Raw genomic sequence first — 11,809 nt, forward strand, 5'->3', positions numbered from 1 at the left:
AAACCACTATGAGGTACCATTTCACACCAGTCAGAATGGCTGCGATCCAAAAGTCTACAAATAATAAATGCTGGAGAGGGTGTGGAGAAAAGGGAACCCTCTTACACTGTTGGTGGGAATGCAAACTAGTACAGCCACTATGGAGAACAGTGTGGAGATTCCTTAAAAAACTGGAAATAGAACTGCCTTATGATCCAGCAATCCCACTGATGGGCATACACACTGAGGAAACCAGAAGGGAAAGAGACATGTGTACCCCAATGTTCATCGCAGCACTGTTTATAATAGCCAGGACATGGAAGCAACCTAGATGCCCATCAGCAGATGAATGGATAAGAAAGCTGTGGTACATATACACAATGGAGTATTACTCAGCCATTAAAAAGAATACATTTGAATCAGTTCTAATGAGGTGGATGAAACTGGAGCCTATTATACAGAGTGAAGTAAGCCAGAAGGAAAAACACCAATACAGTATACTAACGCATATATATGGAATTTAGAAAGATGGTAACAATAACTCTGTATACGAGACAGCAAAAGAGACACTGATGTATAGAACAGTCTTATGGACTCTGTGGGAGAGGGAGAGGGTGGGAAGATTTGGGAGAATGGCATTGAAACATGTAAAATATCATGTAGGAAACGAGTTGCCAGTCCAGGTTCGATGCACGATGCTGGATGCTTGGGGCTGGTGCACTGGGACGGCCCAGAGGGATGGTGTGGGGAGGGAGGAGGGAGGAGGGTTCGGGATGGGGAACACATGTATACCTGTGGCGGATTCATTTTGATATTTGGCAAAACTAATACAATTATGTAAAGTTTAAAAATAAAATAAAATTAGAAAAAAAAAAATTATAACATATCCAGTAAATGGAATAATATGAAGCTTTAAAAAGAATATGGTAAATATATATGTTCTGGTGTGGAAAGATCTCCAAGATATGTTAAAAGGAGAACATTAATATAGAATGTTCTCATTTGTATAAAAAGAATATAAACACATATATTTTTATATATTTATGTAGTTATCTATATACAATATTTGGAAGAAAATAAAAATTTAGAAAGAACAGTTTTAAGTAGTTTTCTCAGTAGAAGAGGCTAGGGCTTTTGGACTAAGAGGATAATTTCTTTATATGTCATTTATTACACTTAATTTTAAAAAATATGTATATATATTACTTTTTCAATCAAAAACATAGATGTTTGGCCACTATGGAGCCACAAAGAAGGCTAAGATTCAACAGACAAGAGCCATGCTCTTAGGATCACTTACCTGCCTTTGTCATCTCTACAATTGACAATACTGGAATCTATGGCCCCGAGTAACAATGATGCACAATTCTCATGATCATTTATTCTAAAATGAAAATAGATTTAAAAATTTAAAATATTGCTCTCTAAAAAATTATATATCCCCTCCTACTCCATCTTTCTATGCACTGTATCTTTAATAATCTGATGCATTTAAAAATTTTGATACAAAATTTGAGCAAAAGTTTCATTTACCAAAGAAGAATTTCAACATTATGAAGATTGGAAAATTACCATATATGAAATCTTCCTGGAATAAAATGTCTTTCTAATTATCCACAGGGATAATATTGCTAACCCCAACTTATTTTTAGCATTTGGCAGACAAGCGTGACTACTGATACACCTGAAGAGCTCTTCACATGGTGGGTACTGTTTCTCAGTCCACCCCTTCCTACCGTTTCCCTGGGTGGTTTGTGAGCCACCTTGGAACCACGCTACTTCACAAAAAGCTCCTGAAAAATCATTAACATTAGATACTACACTTTGATATCAGACTTATTTGCCTTTAGCAGCAAAATGGAATATACTGGTCTTATCTATAATCTAAAAGTGTTTTCCTTCTGCCAAAAGCCCTTTCTCTAGGTGTGGTTTAAAGAATTCAAGCCACACCGTTAACTTTCAGTTTTTCTACTTACATTGCACAGTGCAGTGGAGTGAAAGGATTACCGATAAATGTTCGAAAGCATTTCTGCTCCAAAAGTACCTCTATACAGTTTTCATTACCTGCAAGGAACCAAAAGAATTTAGGGAGCTTCTAACATGAAACTTTGTTTAATGAAATCTATTTTTTCATTAAGTACTGAATTCTGGCCCATGAATTTTCCTGAATTGGCTGAATGATCATTCTCCATGGAATAAAATTCACTAAATGTCAAAATGTTTTTAACTATGTTCATAGGTGTTCTGAGACATAATGAATAAATTAAGCAATGACGAGAAAGAGACCTCATCTGCAATCGGAACAATTCTACCATACTCACAGCTCTTAGTAGACAGGTGCCTAACATAGGTATGCCTCAGTTTGTCCATATTTAGAGCAGAAAATTTCCCTTTTACCCAGATGAATAGGTTCACTTATAATTACGCACCCTAGGGAAGGGAGGAAGATGTGATTGATAAAAAACAGTACTTATGATAGTGCAGGTTAAAGGGCTTTGACTGTAAAACACTATATGGTATTTAAAAGGGTACCAAGGACACGACTGAGCGATTGATCTGATCTGATCTGAAGAACAGTTCCTGACAAATAGTATGGACCCACTAAGTATTTTTTAGTGAGTAGATGAACAAATGTGAATAATTACTTTCAACAAAATGGCAGGTAGTTTTCAAATCAACTGAATTTAAGTAAGGCCCCAGCTCTGTGAGCTTACTTGTTATGTGATCTATGAGCCTCCATTTCCTACATATAAAAAAATCGGAGAAGGAACACCTGCCCTATTGATGTCACAGGATGATGGGAAATTTACTTGATAAAGGACCTACATGAGGTTTGTGAAGCAATGTTCTCATACAATTGTTAAGGCAAGAAGGTAAAGCTATTTGGCTTTGGAATATGGATTGTTGCCCTGGAAACCTCTTCTTGGCTGAGTTATGTGCTAAATTAGAGCTCTCTTCTGATCTACCCCAGAATTATGTTGATTGAACAATTTTAAGTACTAAAATAAGTCAAACTTTTTTTGTACCTATAGAGAAAAAAAGTGAAACTTTGCTTTTAGGAGGACTGAGAAGTGTATGAAGTAATGAACATACAAATCCCCTAATTTTATGTCAGTTATACTGTTTAGCTTTCTAACTATATCCAACTGTCACTCAAATATTCCCAGACATTTCAACCTCTCTATTACTATGAATTTCCCTGAAGGACCTAGCTTGGGGCAGCACCTACACAAACCATTTCTTGGAGGCTATATGAATCTCAATGTAAAGGTCTGTGTAGGTAGGACTGAGGATCCTTGAATGACTTTCAGTGTTTCAAAGTGCTCAGTGAAAGAGATTCTGGGAAGAGGGGAGCTTAAACCTCCAATCTGGAAGACTACACTGGAAGTGTAGATTCCAGTGGATTGTTTAGGAGAGGCCTGCTCCCCTTCCCCTGCTTGTACCTGGAGAGGTCTTAGAACAGACAGACCTATCACCCCCGCCCCATCCAACTCCACATGGGAGAAAATGTGGTCTGTGGGAGGTTTGCCACCTGCTGTTATAATCAACACTGGCACTCCATCACCCCCCTCCTGTAGGTTTTCCAGTGCTAGATAGATCTTGCAGCTTAACTCACATGGGGCTTAGGGTGACCTTACCCATTAGCAAGTAAATTAAAAAAAAAAAATCACAATCCTCCAATGGCCGGGAGGGAACAAAACCAAACTGCAAAAGTGGAAAATTTGACTCTTACTGAGGTCAGAACCAATGAAAAAAAGAGGATCACAATAAAAACATAATGAAAGATCTTAAACTGATACAGTTAGAGCACCATAAAACTTTTCTGGACCCAATAATCATAGTTTCTAAGTGAAAATTTTAATAGAAGAATTGATTATGGATAAATAAAACAACAGAAGCACAGTAAGAAACATATGGACATGAATTTGCAAACTCTGGGAGACAGTGGAAAAGAGAGGAGTCTTACGTGCTAATACAGTCCACCGGGTTGCAAAGAGTCAGACAGGACTTAGCAATAGAACAACAACAGAACTACATGGGAAAATATTCATATAAGCTTAGAGGTAGGAGATCTTTTTAAGCAAGACTGTAAACCTACATACCATAGAAGAAAAAATCTCACAGATTCAACTGCACAAAAGTTCAAAATCTTTACATGGAAAAAGATATCATTAACAAGGAGCAAAGACAAATAGTGAACTGAGAAAAAAAAGTTTGCAACACACATAACACAGAGAGGATTCATATTCTAAGACAAGGTGCTCCTACAAATGTGTGAAAAAAGATAAACCACTCAATAGGGAAAAAATGAGCAATAGATGGAAAAAGTAATTTCCAGAAGAGGAAATGCAAATACATAAATCAGTACACAATTAGACAAGGAAACACAAAATAAAATGAGATACCCTTTTTTGGTCCTTCAAATTGACAAAAATTAAAAAGATGACATCACCTTGGGCTAACAAAAGCTTTTATTTACATTTGGTGGGGTAAAAATTATGCCATACTAAAGCAGTATGGTATAATTTATTAAAGTTTAAAAATATACAAGCCCTCATCAACAAATTTATTTTATTTGGAAATTTATTATTTTATTTTATTATTTATTATTTTATTTGGAAATTTATCTAACAGAATAAAGTACGATGATATGAACATACACACTCCAGTACTGTTTGTAATGAGAAAAAAAGCCTAAAAACAATTTGAATGTTCATCAACAGGGATCTGGTTGAATAAATATTAAATTCTGATATACACACTCATATTCATGCATGTCTATACCTATTTATCTGATATAAAATATTCAACTATTAACAAGATCAATGTATATAGATACATATTTATTTGTAAGGTTATCTGCAATAGAATGTTGAGTGCACAATAAGAAAAGTTATAGAATATTTGTTATATGAATTCTAGTTTTAAAAAAGATGTACATACATATATATTGATTTACATTTTCAAGGGAGAATTATGAAAAATAAATACCAAATTACATCAAAAAGTGAGTTTCGAAATGACTTAATTTTACTTTAGAGGCTTCAGTATTTTTTAAATGTAACAATTATCAGGCATTGAACTTTTTCTACTCAAATAAGTGAAACACAGAATTTTAAATCTCCTCAGTAGCAAGTATAACTAAATAAATGGGACTACGTGACATAAAAATGCAATGCTGAAAGATAAATCATGTGCCTACCAGCTGTCAATTGTGACATTATTACATCATATTGTTTTGGTTGTTTTTAGCTGTATTATTTCAATTCCTTGTAGGATCCCTGGTTATCTCATATAGAAAAGAAAGCCTGATTTAAACTAGTTAGTTCATCAGAAGTTCTGATGAGGAGTTACATGTTACTGGTTAAGAAAAAGTGTGAAGTGATTTTTCATTCCAATATGGCATCATGGTAGCCACGGAGGGAAAAATATTTTCTAAAAAAGGTATTTTTGTTTGTTTTGCAGTATCTGAATGCAGAAAGAGTGGATACCTTGGTTACAGCATCATGTTATGTTCTCACTTCCTTTGAGATCACAGTAGTGTTGGGATAGGAAGTCTACTGGAATCAGTCAAGTGACAATTAACTCACCATTGTAACAAGCCCAGTGCAGTGGCGTGTAGCCTTGGTTGTCTTTGAAAGAACAGTCCTCCTCGGAAAGTGCCATCTGGAGCAGCTCACTCAGCCACGTGGCATGGCCACGAGCAGCTGCATAGTGCAAGGGTGTCCTCCCTCTGGAATCTTTACACAGAATCGACACTTCTTGTTCCAGCAGCATTTGCACACATTCCTCATGTCCCGTCATAATCTGAAGCATTACAATTAAAAACACAACACAAATCTAAGAAGACTCAGCAAGCAAAGTTGTTGACCAAGTGGGGTTAGGCTCAAAGTAAGTGGACATAATGCCCAGGTCTTAAGGGAAAAGACTCTTATCCTACTTCAGAAAACACCCACCTGTAAATGAGGACAGTAATAATGACCTCATAGGCTGTTGTGAGGACTAATAAGATATGTAAAGGCTCCCAGACTGCTGTGTGGCCCATAGGAAGTACACAAAAAGTACCTAAAATAAGATCTATGATTATGGCATTAAACATTTAGAGTTCCTCTTCTTGTCATTGATCATGGTGGTCAGCACCATCTTTAAATAACAATTTCCTGATTTCTGCTTTTGTTTCATTTAGATTTCTTGATATACTTTAAAAAACAGTTCAGCAGGTGTTTATGAAGAATTACACACAGTGTACTTATTTCAGCAGAGTACATACTTCAGGTGGTAAATAGGCCCACATTGTAATAAAGAACAATTAAAAATAGCGTGGTTACTCAAAACTAGGTAAGCATCAGAATAAATTACAACACCTGCACACAATGCAGGATTAAAAAAGATACGGCAGAAAAATATTTAGTGATATGGACAAAGGTACTTGATATACTATAAGAAAAAAAAAGGTTCCAAATAGCATCTTCAGTATTCTTTTTAAGATTTAAAACAAATCTATATTTAGAAAAAAGATTGGTGATATATATCAAAAAGTGGTTATCTCCAGGAGGTAAGATTACTAGAGATTACTATTTTGTTATTTGTGCTTTAAGATTTTTTTTGCAAATTTCCTATGATGTGCATGCAATCAGAAAGCAGAACCAAGTCTTGCAACAATAGGTGTTCATGTATCTATTATCACAGTCAAACATGGCAACTCAAGAGCAGAACCTCAGAGTACCTGCCATTATTTTATCTTTGCAAAAGATTTTGTAATTTCTTTTTGACTGACTGAGATTAATTGGTTATCTCAGGCAACAATCTTCTTACTAAAAATTCATAAGGAGGTAAAAAAAAAAGAAGAAACAAGTTCACTACAGAATTGCTTGACTAAAGCTAAGGAAGATGTACATACCCCTCTGTGTAAAGCTGTGCAGCCCATGATGTCAACAGCATCTACATTTGCTTCCTTTTCAAGTAACAATGAAACAGCATCACTGTGTCCATACGCTACTGCAAGCATTAGTGGGGTTCTAGGAAAAGAGAGAAATTGGGCTTTTATTTTTTAATTAATTTAATTGGAGGATAATTACTTTACAATATTGTGATGGTTTTTGCCATACATTGACATGAATCAGCCATGGGTACATGTGCTAACCCATCCTGAACCCCCCCCCACCTCCCTCCCCACCTCATCACTTGGGGTTGTCCCAGAGTACCAGCTTTGAGTGCCCTGCTTCATGCACTGAACTTGCACTGGCCATCTATTTTACATACAGTAATATACATGTTTCAATGCTAGTCTCTCAAATCATCCCACCCTCGTCTTTTCCCACAAAGTCCAAAAGTCTGTTCTTTACATATGTGTCTCTTTTGCTGTATTACACATAAGATTGTTGTTATCATCTTTCTAAATTCTATACGTGTTAATATACAGTATTTGTGTTTCTCCTTCTGACTTACTTCACTCTGTATAATAGGTTCCAATTTCATCCACCTCATTAGCACTGTCTCAAATGCAGTTCTTTTTTTATAGCTGAGTAATATTCCGTTGTGTATATGTACCACAACTTCCTTATCCATTTGTCTGCTGATGGACATCTAGGTTGCTTCCATGTCCTAGCTATTGTAAACAGTGCTGCAGTGAACATTGGGGTACATGTATCTCTTTCAATTCTGGTTTCCTAGGTGTGTATGCCCAACAGTGGGATATCTGGGTTGTATGGCAGTTCTATTCCCAGTTTTTTAAGGAGTCTCCACACTGTTCTCCATAGTAGCTGTACCAGTTTGCATTCCCACCAACAGGGTAAGAGAGTTCCATTTTAACCACACCCTCTCCCGCATTTATTGTTTGTAGACTTTCTGATTACGGCCCTCTGACCGTATCATCTCAGCATGAGATGATACCTCATTGTGGGTTTTGATCTGAATGGGCTTTTAAAAAGAAGATTAAAAAATACTCATCACTTCCAGTGGGAGCCTCTTCCTCTCTCCCTTTGTCTCTCTGTCTCTCTCTTTCTCAGTCTCTCTCCCTTTTTGACAATTGCTTAGTATTTTCTGAGTGTCCCCGATTTGCTCTCTACTACCTGGAACAAGCTATGTGCCTCTGGTCTCTAATGACCACATGGAATGGTGGCAGTGGAATGATCAGTATGAGTAGGGCAGAGCAAAGTTCCACCTTAAAATGCTCACTTGAATCCCATCATTTTCAGAACTATGCAGCATTGGCCAAGTATCAATTGAGCAGGGAATGTGTGTATATAAGAGATGCTCTTGTTTCCATCAGAGCAACTGTGAACTACTTTTATAGTCTTTTACGTTGGATTTCGGTTCAGTATTTCATTTGAACAAAGCTCCATTGCCTTAAAGAAAAGGAGGACAAGTCCAGAGAAAAGACCCAAGTGCTGGGCTCCAGGAGGTGAGGCCCAGTTCTGTCTTCAACATGAACTCATATATCTGGGGTGAGTCACCAGTGCTTTATTGCTCTGCGTTTCCTATTCGTAAGAGAAGACTGGGTGGGAGAACAGGCTAACAGATGGAAAATACTCAGGGAAAAATAACACAAGAAGGATAAAAATATGAAGGATTTTTATGGAGGTGATAACATCTTGAGGTCTGTCCTATTCCATTATTAATTTTAAAAATGAGATGGTAGCAGCTTCAGAAGAGGGTAAAAGTGAATAGAAAAAAGGAACAAATGAGAAAATATTTTTAAAAAGCCAAAGAACAAGGGTACATATATAAAAAGTTAGCCCTTTTTCATCAAGATACACACACACACACACATTTTTCTTGGATATATACTCCAGCACAAAGCTACTTCATTCTTCTAGGACCCTCATCCATCAATTTCATCCCAGTATAAACACCAAATTTCAGCATTCAGACCTCCTAGCTGTTTAACAAATTAACTGATCAGTTGTGATTTGAAATGTCAACCCCAGGTGTGAGAACACTTACTGTCCTTTGGCATCTTTCACGTCAACAACTTCTGGGTTGTCTGCAATTTCTAGTAATAGCCGCATACACAGCGTGTGACCATTAATTACTGAAAAAGAAAATAACGGACATTCTTTTAACAGACCATATAGATCCTTCCGAAATAAAATTTATTTGGACTTCAAATTGGTGGTTTCCAATTCTTGCTTGAAGGCGGGAAGAGAAGGGGACAACAGAGGATTAAGATGGTTGGATGGCATCACTGACTCAATGGACATGAGTTTGAGTAAACTCCAGGAGTTGGTGATGGACAGGGAGGCCTGGCATGCTGCAGTCCATGGGGGTCGCAAAGAGCTGGGACAAGATTGAGTGACTGAACTAAACTGAACTGAATTGTTGCTGATGGACATCCCATGTCCAGCTAGTGCCAGCTGCTGGGCACAGCTGGCAATACGTCTGTTACCAACCCATCTCCACTTTCTTCCTATCAGGGCACTGTGGTTCTCATCTAACTTTCTTTCCTGGATGCTGTATAGACGCTTTTTTCCTTAAAGAGGACATCCTTTCTTATCTACTCCTACAGAACCGATCATCTCTCTCCACTTTCTGGGTAACCCTTCTGTTCCTCTAAGAGAGTCTCCCAACTCTGTACAATCTTCCTGTGTCCAGTCCACCTCAAGCTCTTTTTAAAAGAAGGTTGAAGGGGGAGGAGAAGGCAGAGGAGGAGGGAGAGGAGAGCAGGTGAATGAGGGGAGGAGCAGAAGAGAGAAGGAGGGAAGAGGGGAGCAGAGGAGGGGAGGAAGGGAGATGGGAACAGAGTTTGCTTCTTATCCCCATCATTTCACATTCTGAGGTAGACATTCTGACTGATGACTAGTGACTTTAAGTCAAACCTCAAGCTGGCAATGTTAGCCATTGGCTCACTGCTGATTGGCACTCCCAGAAGACTCACAGATGGCTCCTCACCCCAGGGGCTGGAGGATTTCTCCGTCTAAGTTCCTCATATCAAAGCCCTTGTTTCTCTGCCTTCTCCCACCCTCTATCACCTCTGCTCCCCTCTCTCTCCCCTGCTGAGCTCTGACTGGGGGCAGCAGGCCCTGCCCCTCCTCACTCAGCTGCCCAGGTGGGAACTGGCAATGGGCAGGAAGCGTGGCCCAAATCTTCCGTTGGCCTTGACTGCCTGGGGTGGAACCCATGGACTCACCCAGCTCTGTGTGCACCAGGCAAGATGTTCTTTTAGGAAGAAGACCCTGGTGTCACAGGGTCAGGAAGCACCTCCCAGGCTGATAATCCCTGGGGTAGGGTACTTTCCTTTAGCTTGTTGAATGGAACCCACAGCCTTGCAAAAGACATGATTTTCTACTCAGGGAGTAGGATGCGAACAAATATATTTAAAATTCTGAACGTGACCTTCTCTCCTCTCTGAACAATAAGAACACCATAAAATACATTGCATTAACCTTGTTATGGTTGTAGAGAGAGAAGGGAATAGATGCAGCTATGTTAGGTTGATAAAGGCTCTTCTTAGAGCTGTGTTTTACAGCCCTTTTTATTGCATGCCAGTCACGAGAGAAGGCTAATTTAACTACGACACATTTTTCAGGGACAATACATACTAGAATTAGCTCACATTCATCAACACCACTCAAATTAACTACAGGGATAATATCCACATTTTGTAGATCATTGCATTCAGCTAATTCTCAGCAACATCCCATTTATGTACCTCAGGAGGAAATCTTGTAGAAATGTTGTTGCTCTTTTGCTTTTTGTTTTAAAAATTACATTAAGTCTGTTAGCACTGGTGAAATGTGCAAGAGGTTTAATGTATGCTTAAAAGAAAATAATTAGCAGAGGACTGATAGCTAAATACTGCAGGTGGTATTATTTTATAATACTCATGAAATACAGCATATTTTGATTGATTCCTTTTTCTATATCAATTTGATATTCTTTAAACTGCTGTTGTTATTCAGTCCTTAAATCACGTCTGACTCTCTGCCATCCCTTGGACTGTAGCACACTAGGTTCCTCTGTCCTCCACTATCTCCTGGGGTATGCTCAAATTCAAATAGTCATAATCATAATAGTTTCGAGGATTTTTATTTTTGCCTAAACTAAAAAAGGGGAAAAATCATCTAATTCGTATCACTCATCCAGTATGAAGGAAATGGCAACCCACTCCAGTATTCTCGCCTGGAGAATCCCATGGACAGAGGAGCTGGGCGGGCCATGGTCCATGGGGTTGCAGAGAGTCGGACACGACTGAAGTGACTGAGCACATCCAGGATGCTGGAGAGCAAACTAATTCCTACAGTAGTATGTTTTTCTTGGGCAGGTGCAGTTGAGATGCTGGGAGGTGGGCGTGTGTAGCTTTTTTGAACTTAGCTAATAGCCCTCAGTAAATATAATTCCCCCTTATTTTAAAAGTGTGGCTACACTAGAATTCTCGGCTTCCCACACACATTTTCCCCCAATTGCCTTCCAGCAAAAAGATGCTACCATTTCCTTTTGCTGCGCCCTGCCAAACCCAGCTTTGTCTCAGACTAGCTCAGCCTCTCCCTGACTATGAGTGACAGTCATCTTTCATGCTGCTCAAAGACCACAACTGTCATTACCACTATCTACGCCAAACCCTCTAAAATCCATCCTGGATCCTGTTCCTCACAGTACTCTCAGGATTTGGAACAAAAAAATTGGCCTCTCGAATGAGCTGCAAAAGATTCTGGAAAAGCAGATTCTCAAAGCACAGGTTAAAGCTTCTGCACAGCAGACATTTTGTGGAGAATAAAATCAAATGACAGCCAGCACCTTCTCAACGAATTGCACGGAGGACACCCAAAAGGAGCGAGTCCTGTTGACCACTAGGGGGCTCCATTGGACTACAGCCTTTATCGCCGTGGCA

At 38.6% G+C, this 11,809-nt stretch overlaps 1 protein-coding gene across 5 annotated transcripts in view; it reads right to left on the minus strand.

Moving 5' to 3' along the window:
- Window positions 1-11,809, minus strand: part of ANKRD44 (ankyrin repeat domain 44) — a 314,767-nt gene that overhangs the window by 11,955 nt on the left and 291,003 nt on the right. For all 5 annotated transcript variants that reach the window (XM_010860893.1, XM_010860891.1, XM_010860892.1 and 2 more), the window contains 5 exons: window positions 8,926-9,013; window positions 6,881-6,998; window positions 5,571-5,787; window positions 1,956-2,043; window positions 1,280-1,363 (listed from right to left, as the gene is read on the minus strand). In XM_010860893.1, the coding sequence (XP_010859195.1) occupies window positions 1,280-1,363; window positions 1,956-2,043; window positions 5,571-5,787; window positions 6,881-6,998; window positions 8,926-9,013 (595 nt within the window). The remainder of the gene's footprint in view (window positions 1-1,279; window positions 1,364-1,955; window positions 2,044-5,570; window positions 5,788-6,880; window positions 6,999-8,925; window positions 9,014-11,809) is intronic.

The sequence above is a fragment of the Bison bison genome, unplaced genomic scaffold (assembly GCF_000754665.1).
Source record: "Bison bison bison isolate TAMUID 2011002044 unplaced genomic scaffold, Bison_UMD1.0 scf7180017864471, whole genome shotgun sequence".
In the NCBI taxonomy this organism is placed as follows: Eukaryota; Metazoa; Chordata; class Mammalia; order Artiodactyla; family Bovidae; genus Bison; species Bison bison.